The sequence below is a fragment of the Gekko japonicus genome, unplaced genomic scaffold (assembly GCF_001447785.1).
Source record: "Gekko japonicus isolate JY-2015 unplaced genomic scaffold, Gekko_japonicus_V1.1 scaffold954, whole genome shotgun sequence".
Taxonomy (NCBI): Eukaryota; Metazoa; Chordata; class Lepidosauria; order Squamata; family Gekkonidae; genus Gekko; species Gekko japonicus.
In genome coordinates, this window is record NW_015170304.1 from 599,507 (window position 1) to 614,831 (window position 15,325).

General features: G+C 43.8%; 1 protein-coding gene across 3 annotated transcripts in view; it reads right to left on the minus strand.

Annotated features, from left to right (window-relative positions):
• Window positions 1-15,325, minus strand: part of ATP11C (ATPase, class VI, type 11C) — a 118,982-nt gene that overhangs the window by 26,431 nt on the left and 77,226 nt on the right. For all 3 annotated transcript variants that reach the window (XM_015417978.1, XM_015417977.1, XM_015417976.1), the window contains exons 15-25: window positions 13,883-13,954; window positions 13,203-13,276; window positions 12,985-13,088; window positions 11,191-11,372; window positions 9,461-9,715; window positions 9,188-9,362; window positions 8,841-8,943; window positions 7,260-7,405; window positions 6,319-6,378; window positions 5,027-5,154; window positions 1,932-2,067 (exon numbers count right to left, since the gene is read on the minus strand). In XM_015417978.1, the coding sequence (XP_015273464.1) occupies window positions 1,932-2,067; window positions 5,027-5,154; window positions 6,319-6,378; window positions 7,260-7,405; window positions 8,841-8,943; window positions 9,188-9,362; window positions 9,461-9,715; window positions 11,191-11,372; window positions 12,985-13,088; window positions 13,203-13,276; window positions 13,883-13,954 (1,435 nt within the window). The remainder of the gene's footprint in view (window positions 1-1,931; window positions 2,068-5,026; window positions 5,155-6,318; window positions 6,379-7,259; window positions 7,406-8,840; window positions 8,944-9,187; window positions 9,363-9,460; window positions 9,716-11,190; window positions 11,373-12,984; window positions 13,089-13,202; window positions 13,277-13,882; window positions 13,955-15,325) is intronic.

A 15,325-nucleotide genomic window follows, 5' to 3' on the forward strand; every position in this document is an offset into this window, starting at 1 on the left:
CACTGCAGAAGCAGTCCTCTGCTTCAGAGCTTGATTCTTCTGATGCTAGGTGCTTTGGTTTGTGAAATCCCAGTGTTTTTCAAGGTGCCTACAATGAAAGGAATGCACCCTGCAATGGAGCACTGCCTTTGCAGCACCTGGAGGGAACTGCATGCAGAGCAAAGGTTGAGGATCCAAGCCATTGTACCTTTGCCTCATTTCACACTCCAGGGTACCTGCATAGTATAGTATGCCTCAGAAACTACATGTCCCAGGCATCTTTGTGCCTAAAATGCTGAGGAACAGTCACAGAGAGGCCATCAGAAAATCTCAGCCATCATCAATCCTGCTACCAAGTTAACTGGGAAGAGAAAAAGGGCAGCTGGAATGTGCAGAGCTCATGGGCTCATGGTGTGTGTGTCTGTCTGTCTAAGGATTTGGACCTTGTTACATTCCCAATGCTGTCACCAAAAGCATAATGCAGCATGAATTCTGCAACTGAGGTCAGGAAAGGGATGAACTATTTAAAGTATCTTGGTTTGTGGATCCAAATTCTAAGTTGAGTGTGGTGGGAACACTGAACTCTTCCTTTACTGCACCACACTGACTGAAGTGTCTCCCTAAAAGGAATCAGAGCACAATAAATTAACAATCTACATCTATTGCAGACTACTGGGATTTGTAACACTGTACTTAAAACAAACACACACACATGTGCAGGTAGGTCAGAAAAAGTACGTTTAGCATTCCCTTAAGAAACAGTCAGTGCTCAACCACTACTATGAACACCACCAAAGTTTGTGAACCACAAGAACAGCTGGCTTTGCACTGGGACTATAAGGAAGGGAAGAGCTTTGCAAAGGATTCTGTTCTCAAGCCACTTCCCCTCACACCCTGGAAATGTGCCCAGTGGTATCCAGAGGTGATGCAATACAGGCAAAGCTTGGCAAAAAAAGGTGGACAACTAGTCTTTTGGGATGCTTGCCTATCACTGTGGCTCTTCCCAGCAAGGAGTGCCCAGTAAAATTTAAAAAGCTACTAGGCTCAGGGCATGATTTTAGGTGGGTCCAGCCACACATTATACTGTATTCAGGCTCCCAAGTGGTCCACACTGGTCAATTGTCTTTCACAGAGGATTAACTCCTGGGCATCCAGGCTAGAGATAACTGTGACAAAAACAGGAGCCTAGGAAACCTTCAGTGAAGGAACTACCATCCTTTGGGGATGATAATACTGCATTTCAAAACTGTAATGGTGGTAACTGAATGGGACTGTTTGCTTACCAAATTCGGTCAAAGTCTGAATGCATACATTAAAACAAAAAGTGACATGTGAAAATCTTATAAAATGCAAAAAAGAAAAAGAAAAACTTTTAAAAAAACTAAGGTCAACAAGCACAAAAACAGACATGGGCCAACTGCTGGCAGTTCTCACGGACACAAGACAACTTGTAAAATGAGGCAGCGAAGTCAGTCTACTTTAGCTAAAGTCTGACTTGAAAAATAATGTATAAAGAGATTGCAAAGGAGTGGCAAACTGTAAGAAATTTTGATCGACTATCAACGCGCTAATCTGCTTGGCTGAAGATCTGAAAACCTTTGCATCAGTGTTCTAAACACCATAAAACAATGCATAGGAAATTCTCAATCAAAAATTGTACCCAAGTGAATGGTTGCATTTGTCTGGCATACAAGGAACTGATTTAAGCACACCAAAAAGCTTCCACATGTCTAGAGACTTTTATTTTTTCCTCTGCCAAGCAGCAGACCTATGTGCCACATCACACACTCTTTTCAAACATGGTCTGGTATGTGGTATTGGTGGGGTGGGGTGGGATGGAGAACCGCTTTTCAAGAAACAGGGATTCTAAGAGCCATCCTGCACCCAGAACTAGCTGCACAGCTCTGAGGCTCCTGGACTGGGTTTGGTTTAGAAGCTCAATTCCCTCTTACCTTTCCGTTGTCCTCTAAAGAAGCATCTTGAAAAAGAAAATAACCCCCAAAGAAAAACACAAGTCCATCAAAAATGCCCAGAAAGGTCCAATACAAAAAGGGCTTCAACTGCAGCATTGCATTGTCGGAAACATTCCTGCCAAGAGAATGGAAGGGGAAAAAAGTTTTAAGAACTGGGATGCAAGGAGAAGGAAGGGGAGATGCCGCAGAGCCAAAAATGCAGTTTTGTTGGCTCTCAAGGACTACTGAGACAAACTAGGCAGGAAATATGAGAATCCGCCTGGGCATTTGCAGGAGTCACCGAACCAGCAGTACAGGTAACCTGTGCTTCTGCCTCCATTTCTGGCAAGTGCAAATCATAGATCTCTGTACAGAAGAGAACAATGAATTCCATTCTCCGTGATAATCTTGGTGGTTGGGGTGGGGTGGGGACGGGACAGTGTCCTGACCCCACTGCTGGACCTCCTGATGGCACTTGATATTTTTGGCCACTGTGTGACAGTGTTGGACTGGATTGGCCATTGGCATGATCCAACATTGGCTTCTCTTATGTTCTTATATGATACAATCAGAAAGAGAAGCAGCAATGTGACATTTGTGATATCCCCCAGTGAGAAAAGGGAGTGGTTCTAGTTTTCAAATACAGGAATCATAAAGCCAGCACACAATTTCACAGACACTACTGTTCTTTTGTTGAACACTGTTTCAGTGATTCCTCTCTGCCCGGTATTACTGCTGCTGCTGCTACTACTCTTGGCCCTGTCTTTAGAATAGCCATATGTTCCAAACAATGCCAGAACTCAACCGTACAAAAGGAGAGTGTTCAGGCTGTTCTGGACAGGTTATTTAGAAGGAAAACATGGCACTGGGGTGACCGTACTTTACAAAGCAGATGCTCTGCATTGGCTCTGGGGTGTTTTTGCAGAAGCCAGTCTGGCAAAGTGTGGAATGTTAGACGTGAGCTCCCTCTGCTGGGCTTGAAACAGGATTCCTTGCAAACATTTCCTCTTTGAGAAGAATTGCAAAACGGGGTTTTTTTTTGTTTTTGTTTTTTAACTTAAAACAGGTTTTAAGTAAATGAACTGAAGTCCAAAGAATAGTAACACAGCTTGGCCTGATACTGAGATGTAGGTCATAGGAAACTGTAGGAAGTGGGAACCTGGTGACTCTGAACTAAGAAGGCTATTCTGTTCAATACCTGGTCCTGCCTAATTCTGAAGAGGAGGACACAACTGTGGAGGGGCTGCCTGTTTAGTGGATCCAAACAGAACTAGATGAACCACTGACTGCTGCAATTAGCTGGTTATCAGCCTCCGCTAGCCTGGTTATGTTTCTGATGCAAAGAATCTCATTTCTCCTTCTGATCAAACTATTTCACAACAGTCAGTGCACTGAAGTTCAACATGTTATTTAGGCCCTTGTACCCCTCTACTCATACTCGGAACTTTCAAGGTGGCTTAGAGGAAAGTAAAAACGTAAAACAAAACAATTTACAGTCAACAAAGCCATAGACACATCAGCAGAAGCATTCCACTTTAAATCCAGCTGCCCTTAAAATTTAAACATTTGTGATTTTGTGCCATAATTTCAGTGGTTTCAGGAAGCAAAGAGGGACTGCAATGACAGTGTCTCCAGAAGGAGGAAGATAATCGTTCCTGGAGAAGTTAAGAGCTATTGTTTTTAAACATGTTAGCAAATCAGTCCACCAAGATTGGGTTTTATTCCACAAATGGGACTATTTGGTTCTCTTGGAGAGGGGGACTGTTTGGGATCATTACTCAAGATGAATGCCAGAAGGAATAAAATCTTCTTTGGGAGAGGAACTCATTTCAGGGCAGGTGAGGCCACTGTAGGACTAACCATGTTTGTTAAGAAAACATATGGAGCTCCCTGCTTATCACCTACTGTTTAAGCCCTTGCTGTACTATTGCTTTACTAGCACTAAACTGGGCAACTGTAGTGTGGCAAGCTGGGTTAGTTCAACAGCAAACCTGTCAGCTTGTGAGTATTCAAAACAGAATATTGCACAAAGGCCCCATTTCTTTTATTCTATTCACACAATAAACATTAACCAGGCAAGTGAGTGGGCTCACTAATTTTCCACAGAGTCACAAATCTCACAAACAAATAAGCCACCATATTTGGCAGAGAGGGAGGGAGGGAGGGAGGGAGGGAGGGAAGAGATGGCAGGCATCAGCATCGAGCAGCCCCGTTTCCTTTTGCTGCAAGTATAAATCCTTTTTGATGCTGACAGGAGGATGTTTATACCACACTAAGTGTGTGATACAGACAACAGCAGCTGGCTTGCTGGAACAGAGCCAGAGGAACATTTTCATGGAGCAAGTTCCCGGCTCACGGAACAGATGCTTGGCTAAGCCTCTTCTTGATGCAGTCAATAGAGATGTGGGGAATATCACCACAACAAGGCTTGTGCAGGTGGCTGCTACTGACAGCACCAATGTACACTAGTTTCTATCAGCCAAGAACTGAAACATGGGACTGACACAGACTGAAGGAAGGTTTGGACTGCTGAAACAGCATGTTCTAACAATGTGGGTAGAAGTGCCACCTGGAAACATCCTATGTAGGGATGCTCAAAAATCAGAAGCTGAAGCATTTCAATATTCTCAAGGTCCCAGTGCATGGATCAGCAGTGACACAAGCAATGATTTTACAGAGAGAAAGCAATAGTAGGAGTAAGAGCAATAAAACATAATTAGAGCAAGCAAGCAGCAGAAACAGCTGATATGCCAAAAGTGGCTCTGGATTTACTCCTCAGACTTCCCACTGCTGATCACTAATACAGTGCTTTAGACTGTTCAAAGCATGCATGAATTTTCCCAGTAGCTCTTATGAACAATCCTATAAGGGAGACCAGTATCATTATTGGGGAGAGGGGAGAGATGAGACCAAGTAGGACTGAATTGCTTAATGGCAACTAGTGGTTTCACTGCAGGGAAGGTGCAAGCCAAGGATTTCTTGAACGGCAGCTCAGGCTCTTTGTCATCAAAAGTCATCAGCTTGCCTTCTAAGCCCTGGATTACCATAATTAGTGCTAAAGACAAACAAAAGGGCAAAAGCATATTATCACTTACATATACAACTTTGGAAAGGACATCAAGGTGTCAATAGGGATATGTTGCTCCAGTAGACTGTAGGCCACAATCGGCAGGGATGTAAAACAGATGTTGAACATGGTAAGGTAAGCTGCATCATACAGAGGCTTAAAAAGAAAGGGGGAGGGGCGGAGAACAAATGTCATCTAAAAGCATGCAGAGACTCACTCACACCTCATCCAAAATACTCATTAAGTTGCCTGCCAGTCCTGCCTCAGCACAATCAAATAAATAATCCCTAGACATAGAAACAAAAATCAGTGTTAATAAGCTGGATCCTATAGATCCATTCAGCTAACATTAGTGTTATTCTCGGTCACCAGCAGAATGCTCCTTTAATTATCAGAAGACTGAATCTGCAGGATCCAATCCACAGTTTCCAAAACACAACTATCACGAAGAGGGCAGAATTTTATGGCCAATACAGCTGGGAAAAAGAAGTCCAAAGAGCTCCAAGCTCAATGAGAAGATTCAGCTTCTTAAAATCAGATAAACAAACCGTAGTCTTGCTCTGAAGCTTTTATAGGGGGACCAGACCATAAAAGGAACTGCAGATGCCAGAACCGCCTGAAGGAAAATCAGCTTCCAGCAGGAGGGAAGGGAGACACACTACATCCTAGCCAGGAAGATTAACACAACTCAGCACAAACAGCCAATGAACAGGAACACTTGGAACTGCACATCATGTTCACCCAATTATAGTTGGAAAACTGGGTTTCATGGAACACTGGAAAGTTTGTGAGCCACTGCTGATGAACTGGGTCACTTGAGGCTTTGCTGTGTGAAGGTGATTCAGGGTAGAGGAGGAAAGTGGGTTTAAATGCAATGTCAAGCACCACTTTCAAAAGGAAAGAAAAGTGAATGGGTGGCTGACAGACTCTTAGTATGACTGCAACAAAAGCTAGTCCTTGGTATGTATTTTTTAAAAAGCTGCAGCCAAACAGGGGCGAGAGCTGCCTGTGCAGACCATCGTTCACATCTGCCCTCCTGCAATAGTCTCTGCAGGTGATTCTGGCAGAGGGATGATTTTAATGGGACTTGCCTGTGAGCCCCTATGGCTGGCAAGGATAACACACTCTCCTGTAAGTTGTAGGCCAGTGACACCTTATTATTAAGGTTAAAGGAACAACACACCTAAGCATCCCAGCAAGATTATATTCCAGAGTTGCACTGGGCTGCTCTTTAAAGCCAGAAAGCTTAGAATTTCATCCCAAAGTTAAACTAAGATCTCCAACCTTTCTCCAGTATCACTACAAACAGTAATCACATACCTGTTGTGAGAAGCCACAGAAGAACTGGTATAAAAATTGTGGGAAAATGAAGCAAAGGTTCTGAAGAGGCAAACACATAAAGAAGAATGTGTTAGTGGGGAAAACCATCATCATTTTTCCCCCTCTGTTGTCACAACTAAAAGCGATGGGACCACCCATACAAAAGGAGGGCCTCTGACCCTATAACCTTTCCAATTTGAGCTAGCAAAGCTCTGCTTCAAATCCTCACTTCAAAATATGACCATTTTTATTTCTCATATTTTCATTTGTGGGAGCTCAGGGTGGCATGCAATTTTAGGAGGTGAAGGGAACACAACATACAAAAACTCTGCAAGGCAGATCAGAGGTAGGGAGCATGAATGTACCAAGCTCAGTTGTGGCTGAATTGGACAGCAAATCCAGGTCTTCCCAGTCTAAATCCAACCCTGTAAGTACTAGACTACACTGGTTTTCCCCACATGCACACAACATGCAGGCTCAGCTTACACAAGCAACAGAATCTAGCCAACAGTTCAAGTGGCAGGTGAGAAGCAGCACATCAAATGCTGTCCCATGGGGGGGGGGGGGGGGGGTGGTGGGGGGGGGGGATTGTTGCGTGTAGACAAAGAGCATTCCAGGGAGAAATTGAGGCTGAATCTCCATGATATAGTCTCTACATACACGCAGAGTTGTTGGGTGGGGCATTCAAACATATAACAGCTTGCTTGCCACCTGAAATGATGTATTCTTGGAGAGCAGAAACATTGCAGTCAGGACCAGAGCTGGCAGAGACAGGCAAGGGAGAGTCAAAAACATAATGGGCCAGTGGTACAACACAAGGGACCACTCGTTTGACATAAGGGATTTGTATTTTTCCTTTTTTGCACAGCCCAGAAACACTCTGCTTGGGATTAACAATTCTCAGCAAACCAACCAGCTAGCTGGCCATCTGAATCCATTACCTTGTAGAAGAAATACTGCACAAGGTGTGATATTCTGACGTAGTACAAATGCCCATGTGCCAGCAGCAATCTTTTCAAGTCTTTAAACTTGGGGATGGCATAGTCACTGTTCCTTGCTGCCTGGCGGCCTTCTTTGCCTTTAACACCTAGGTGAAAAAAGGAGTTTGACTCTCTTGGATCTGGCTCTTTTGTTGATACAGCAGAAAAATCTCACTGGTAAGGAAATGTACAGATGTGTGAGATAATGGTTCGCTATGGTCTTGCTAGGGTGCTGCACAGCACCAGCAAGAATGCAGTTCATGGAAAGCCAGGACCTAGTAAAGGTAAAGGTTTCCCTTGCTCGAAAGCCAGTTGACTCTAGGGATCTGGTGCTCATCTCTGACTCTAGGGATGCGGTGCTCATCTCTGTTTCCAAGCCGAAGAGCCAGCGCTGTCCAAAGACGTTTCCATGGTCATGTGGCTGGCATGACTAGACGCTGAGGCACACAGAACACTGTTACTTTTTTTATCTACTTGCAATTTCTTGCTTTTGAACTGCTAGGTTGGCAGGAGCTGGGACCAGAGATGGGAGCTCACTCTGTCATGCAGCACTTGGGTCTCAAACTGCTGCACTACCGACCTTCCAGTCTGCAGTTCAACATCTTAACCACTTGAGCCACCGCAGCCCCTTATACAGCTGCCTAATACAGAGTTGGGCCATCTAGCTCAGGCCTGTCTACCATGAGTGGCTGGGTTTCCAGAGGAAACAAGGTCTTTCCCCAATACCTTCTATCTTACTACCTGAAATCCTTTAACTGGAGGTGGTGGGAATTGATTCGAGGACCTTCCGCATGCAAATCATTTGTTTTGCTCAGCTACAGCTCCTACCCAAGGCTCTGCATAGGCCACACAGGAAAAGTGCAGAATGCAGCACTGGGAGCAGAATTTACCTTTCCAATAATCTGAGGTTTTATACAGCAGAATTAATCCTCCAGCACATTTAACACATGCAAAGGTCTGCTTGGCATTTACCTAATGAAAACTTAGGTGCTAGAAGGGTGGCAGAATAAGATTTCTGATTGCTGGAAGGGTAAGGTGGCCTTCAGTGGCCTAAGAGAGCCCTAACACAAGCAGAATAAATTATGTAAAAATAGGTAGAGACTTCTAAACATGTAAGAATCACCATGCAAACTCTGCAGAAGTTGCAGAATCAATCTAGTGCAGACGTTGGCTCACTGTAAGTAAAAAATAGATTCAGGTGGGTAGCCATGTTGGTTTGAAGCAATAGAACAAAGTTAGAGTCCAGTGGCACCTTTAAGACCAACAAAGTTAATTCTGGGTATACACTTTCGTGTGCATGCATACTTCATCAGATACCTCCATCAGGTATCTGATGAAGTGTGCATGCATGTGAAAGCGCATACCCAGAATTGAACTTTGGTGGTCTTAAAGGTGCCAGTAGACTCAAACGTAGTAAGTAAAAAAGTTATAGTTGTTTCAAGCCAATGAACATTTCTCAAAGCCAACTGTTTGGCACCACAAAGCAACAGATGGGACTGTTTATGGTACAGTTTATTAACAATGGCACATCACATTTATTACCTATGCCAACATGAGCTTCCAAGATCATGCTAACATCATTGGCACCATCTCCTACTGCAAGAGTTATCGGGTTGCCTTTCGAATTCTTAACCATTCGAACCATCTAAACAAGAGAAAACAGGAAAGCTGGACAGTGTAGAGAACACAAGATCTGAGCATCTCTCCTCCCCCTCCCACATCACTCATGCTTACTGGGGCCAGTCTTCATCTTTGGTAATGGGAAGAACTGAGGATGTGAACACGACTAACCCAGCAGGCAAGAAGGTTAACCTGGAGTCACCAAGCTGTGACACATTTGATCTGCATGCTGGGAACGACATGCTCCGAAATTGACATGCGCCACGCACCTGTGCTTTCTGCAGAGGGGCCATTCGGCAACACAGTACTGCAGTGCACTTCAGGCATATCTGTTGGAAGATGTTTCTGTAGTGGACGGAACATGAGTCTTGAGAAGGGTTCAAGATCAGGGACAGGGTTGCACCATCGATCACTAGCCCATATTCATGGCTGAGCATCCAGTTCCTTAAAACAGAAGACATGGTTTAAAAGCAAATAGTGTCGGTCTAACCAACAGCCTCATCTGATTGGGGCTGTGGCAAAAACGTGCATCTCAGCTGTACCTTTTCACATCTTCAGGCATGTCATTCACCACCTTTTTGTGATATTCCATCATTAGCTTGTACAGTTGCTCTTCCTTATGGTTCTCCTCTCCCACGGTTTTTGTTGTCAGAAGCAGCAGTTCTGTATTGGACTGGAAGAGTCTGCAGGCATAGCAGGTTGCCTGGGCAGTTTCCATCTTGTCCCCAGTCAGCACCCAGATCTTCATGCCAGCAGCATGCAAGGCCTCAATGGTTTCTGCTGCACGCTCCTGGAGTCTACCGAAAGACAAGTGTTGATTTATCTAAAAAGCAACCCTCCATTCCCTCCATTAGGAGGGCAGACTGATCATTTAGCCCCTGCAGAGTAGAAAAACAGGAACCAGGCCTCCTAGCTGCCGAAGCTGTAACCAGATTCATGGAGGATGGGTCCATCAATGGTTGCTTAAACCTCTGAATGTCAGTGCAATGAGGCAGCATCAGGGGAGGCATTGGTCTCTATGTCTCTCTGATGTATTTATTTATTTAATTTGTGCCCCGCCCTCCCTGTAAGCAGGCTCAGGCCGGCCTCAGTTTGGCCCTTCAGTGCAACTGATTGCCCTCTGTGTGAAGCAGGATGTTGGATGAGATGGTCTGATCCAACAGGGCTCTTTTAACATTCTTGTCAAAGAAACTGGACTCAGAAATAAGCATAAGTATTGTAGGGTCACCAGATTCATTTTGGCCAGGTGCTGCAAAGCGGCTTTCTTGCCAGTGTAGCTTGTCCTCCTGCAATACTACTGTCCCCTGGGCAGAGCTAAGTGGTGAACCCCTAAGATCTCCAGTTCAAGAACCACTGACAGCTTGAGTTCTGACAGGTTCTTTGCCTGGAAAATGTGGAATTATTTTTCTTAATTAGGTAGTGCCATTGGCTAGCATAAAGGAGTGTATCTCTTTGTGTCAGTGCTCCAAAGAGAACACCACCACCACACTGTGCTTAAATATGAAGTGTTTAAAAATAAACAAAAACAGCATAAACTGATCTCTGGCAACAAAGTTCATTTCAAAGATTTTCTTTTGCTCTGCCTTCAAGCTGTACAGATCCTTCAATGCAGCTTACAAACTTCATAACACAGTACACAACAAATCAGTAATAGAAAAAGTATTTAGACCTTCATCCTTGGTCTGCCCTCAAAGGGATATCGCCTTTCAGTGTTACCCCTTTGGGAATGACCATTTACCTATGATTGTCATGGAGTAAATCCATCGTACAACCAGCAACTAAGTTTACATTCAGCATGGATAATGCCATCTCTATGGGTTGTCTTACCCCTGTACTGTTATCAATCTGCAGCTGAAACCCAGGACTCCTCTCTCAGTGCTAATGCAACCAAAGGAAGAGGAGGGAGAAATTGGTTCAACTCTTGTAAAAGGCTTGCTATGACTGCTGCTCCTCTTCCTGTAGGCTGCAGCAACTGTGGAATAATCCCCTGCACTCCCGATCCCCATAAACAGGTTGTCAAGTTTACACTTACAAATGTTTGGAAGCTGGATTAACAGGAAATCAGCTATGCACAGGAAGTGCTGGAGCAAGACTACCCTCCCCCTACTATAGGTAGGCACTTCAGGATGAATCAGGATATTTGCAAGCGAGCCCAGTTTTTATCATCTGCATCCCCTCCCAAAACAATTAGAGGGCACGATTCCACAAGGGGGAGGGGCTATTTTTGAAAGGAGCTTAGCGCAGACAATTCATTTTCCTCCCATTGTTTTACCTGTCTTCCACAGCAGTGGACCCAATCAAATGCATATCTCTCTCAATTTCATCAAAAAGCACCGCCATCTTTGCTTCTCTGTCCTGTAGTGCCATTGTAGCTTCTTTAACACTGTCACTGATTTTCAGGTAGTCACTTTCAGAAATTTCTTTGAAGGCTACACAAAGTGTCCGATACCCATCCTGAAGGAAAGAGGCATATGTGTTCTTTAAAGCATATGTGTTCTTTAAAGGGAGCCATTACCGGCTAAATATCAGGAGAAACTTCCTAACTGTAAGAGTGGTTGAGCAGTGGAACAGTCTGCCTCGGGAGGTGGTGGATGCTCTTTCGCTGGACGTTTTCAAGCGGAGCCTGGATTACCATCTTTCGGGTATGTTGTAGGTATGTAGGGCTATCTTTCAGCTATGCTCCTGCAGAGTGCAGGGGGTTGGACTAGATGACCTGCAAGGTCCCTTCCAACTCTAACATTCTATGATTCTATGATTCTAAAGCCTATTTTTGGTCTTCCATTCGGTGTGATGTCATTTTTGTGTGCAAAGCAGTGCTCTGGAAGTACATCCAAGAGGTCAAATGAAAGGCTAAAGTCTAGGCATTCTGAAAGTTACTGGTAGAGAACAAAGCAATTTCAAGTCATGATCCAGCCACAAAGGAGCTTAAGTTGTTCTATAAAATAGCTCCCTAAGCTGTTTCAGGAACTTGGAGTGGGGGAAAAGGGGAGAAGATGCTGAAATAGATACAATCAGCCTCAATGGGCACATGCATTTCCTCTCAAGCACAGCAATGAACTTGCTTGATGACGGCCAATTGCTAAAGCCCTTGAAAAAGAGCCAGTTCACAGAAGATTCTCTACCTGTGATAAGAATGGGACACAGAAAGCTGCTTGAGTGCCATTACTGGCAAAGTCAGTCAAAATTAAATTACTTTCCATGTACAACAAATTAAGATGGGGAGGACTGAAGTAAAAACGGGCTCAAAGGTGGCTTATGTACAAAAGATGCCATCAAGGCACACAATTAAACTGTTAAAAACATGAACAAACCCAAAGATTCTGCCAGTGAAAGCAGGGGATCACAAATAAGCAGCAGGAGACCAAAATCTGGGCTCTGCATAGCCCTGGACCAAAGGACACAGTCAGGCCTTCCCTCAGTGCATAGCACCAGTACCAGTTCAACCCCAATGGCAGTGTTGGGGGGGGGGGGGGAGACACACACCAGACTTAAGAGCCATTCTTAAAGACTAGGAGTTATAGAGGCTCCATCACAAAGAGCCAGGAGAACGCTTCTGTCACTGTTCACATTTTTTATTTCTGCACGGAGTGGAGCCAATGGAGCGATTGGAGTCAATGCCTCTCAATCCTTGCTGAAGACAAAATACAGCTACCAGTTTACAATGTAGCTACTTGGCCAAGTAAGACAACACACGTAGCCTATACTGCTGTGAGAGTCACTCAGTGGCCCAGGAGCCGTATGCGGCTCTTTGATATGTCACCTGTGGCTCTTCTGAGCACTGTTTCCTAATATGGCTCCTGAAACATGGAGCAGGTAAATGGGCGAGGCTATTTCCCAGTGGGGTTGTGATTGTCAGATGGGCCCCACCCTGAAACACCCATCACCAGAAGAGATAAACTACAAGCCTCTCTGAGCCGCAGGCCTCACGCCAGGGTTAGAAGTACCTGGGGCTATTTTAGTTGATGGTATCTGCGAATGTGGCTGTCTACAAGCCGTGGAGTGAGTACCACTGCTAGAGTAGTTCCCGACAATCTTGCTTTTGGGACCCCAGTAAAGGTGCACTTACCATTGCATTGCGTTCTACGTGTACTTTTGTTTTCAGTATTTCAGATTCTTGCACCCTTGAAAACATAGAGGAGTCTGCTCCCTTGCAGAACAGGATTATCATCCCTAAAAGAGCATTTTGAAAAAAGAATAGATAGATAACAGTTTTTTGTGAAGTTAATTAAGAATAATTAGAAACTCTGGAAAAATGATCTTTCACAGAAAAGAGCTTTGACTAACCTGATGGCATCCTCACAATAACACTCATTCGGCGGCGGACACAATCAAAATCCAAAACATGAAGCAGCTCATAGCTTTTAAAGACAAGAGGGCAGGAAGTTACAAGTATGTGAAGGGTTAGGGCTGATCACTTCCCAATCCCAAACCCAACAGTGAACAGAAGTCTGAAGGAAGTTCCTTTAAGGTCACTGCTCTTGGAACCAATACAAAAGCTGCATTTAGGCTTGCCATTTGTTTCAATAAAGGTTCCAATGTATGGGTCAGCAACCTGAAACCTGAAGGCCAAGTCTGGCATTTCAGGTACCATCACAAAATGGCCCTGCAGTCTGATGGAATCCTGGAACTAGACAATCTAGTTGCTGACCAGATGTGGCAAGGATGCAACCAAGTTAAAAATCTACTTGAGTTATTGATTTAGGGATTTAACAAGCAGCCAGGGACCATGGAAAAGATATGTAGACAATACATGCAAAATATTTTAAAAGTCCACCATGGCATATAAAAATATTCAGCAACTCTGAAACTGACCTGGCCTCAACGTCCAGTTTCCTGCAACACCCCAAGAATGGGGGAAAGAAACACCACAAATGAGCATGCCATTTCAACCTTCCATCATTTCTAACAATAACCTGTCCTAACATTTCCCTAAATGCTAGATGACAAGTTAAAATTGGTCCTACCTCTCCATTTCTTTATAGCAGTTCTGTACCTTCATGAAACCATTTTCTTGTCCTAGAAAAGTGAAACCATACCTGTCAATGAACAAAAAGGACAGAAGGGCGTTGAAAAAAAACCTATTTGTTTTTAAATTTAAGCTAGACCAGATTTGGGGAGGGGGTGTTTTGATTTTAAATCACAAGATGGTTGAATTAAAAATGTGATACAAGCAGGGCTGGGTGTATATTGTGCTCTCGTGAAAGTGTAGAAAACCTTCAGAATTTAATATTCAGCACAAGCTAGCTTCCTGAGAATCCTGGCTTTTAACAAAAAGAAAACAAAACAAAAATAATGTTTCTAGATCTTATTGAGAAGGCAATTCTTGAAAAAAGTGGGAGTCGGAAGGGGGTCTAGAGCAGGTTTCCAATAAATGGAGGCAAGACCTTCAGAAGCCTGAATTGCTCCAGGCCCCTCTCCAGAGATAGCAGAACCCAGAACAAACTGGATCATAGAATCACAGAGCTAGAAGGGACCATACAGGCCATCTAGTCCAATCCCCTGCTCAATGCAGGATCAGCCTAGAGCGTCCCTGACAAGTGTTTGTCCAGTTGCTGCTTAAAGACTGCCAGTGAGGGGCAGCTCACCACCTCCCTTGGCAGCCGATTCCAGTGTTGCTCAACTCTTACTGTAATAGTCTGGTCAAGGGCAGCAGGATAAATCAGGCAAGAGAGAACTCAAGTCCACTCAACTTACATAATATATGCAGGATATGGAATTGGACTTTTTCTAGGTGCAGAACTTTGCCTATGCACAGAATTTTTTTTGGGGGGGGGAGGGTGGAGTAGGGCCAAATTTGGCAGTTGCTGGCTACTCGAGACGTATCTTTAATATTATGAGTAGAACAGTTGAAAACAAAGAAGCTATCTCTGTGTTATTCTTCGACGCTGAAAAAGTTTATGATAGATTAGAATGCGAGTATCTTATTTAGAAAAATAAATTATATTTGATTTCTTTAGCAATTCTACAAAGGAAGAAAACAGAGGGCTTGTTCAATGTCTTAATTTTATGTTGTATTATTATGCGTCTAAACTAAGAATGATATTCACATGATCACAGTTTGATGGATCTAGTCAATGATATCGACAGGAACAAGAGAGCACTCTGAGGAAGGGCACACTGACTCTCCAAAGTTTATACCCCCAAAATCTTGTTGGTCTCTAAGGTGCTACTGGACCCTAGTCTAGTTGTTCTACTACAGACCAACACAGTTACCCTCTGAAAAGATAGTATGCAAATCCCATTGGAACCTAGGCTATATCAAGCAAGAATTGATGATTACATGCACTATGATAATTTTCATGTTGGTGAGACCTAAGAAGCATGAGTAAAATTTAGAAAACATATTAATTCTAAGATAGCCTTATTAACCTCCTTCATACACAATTTTAAATTTAAGATCTTGGGTT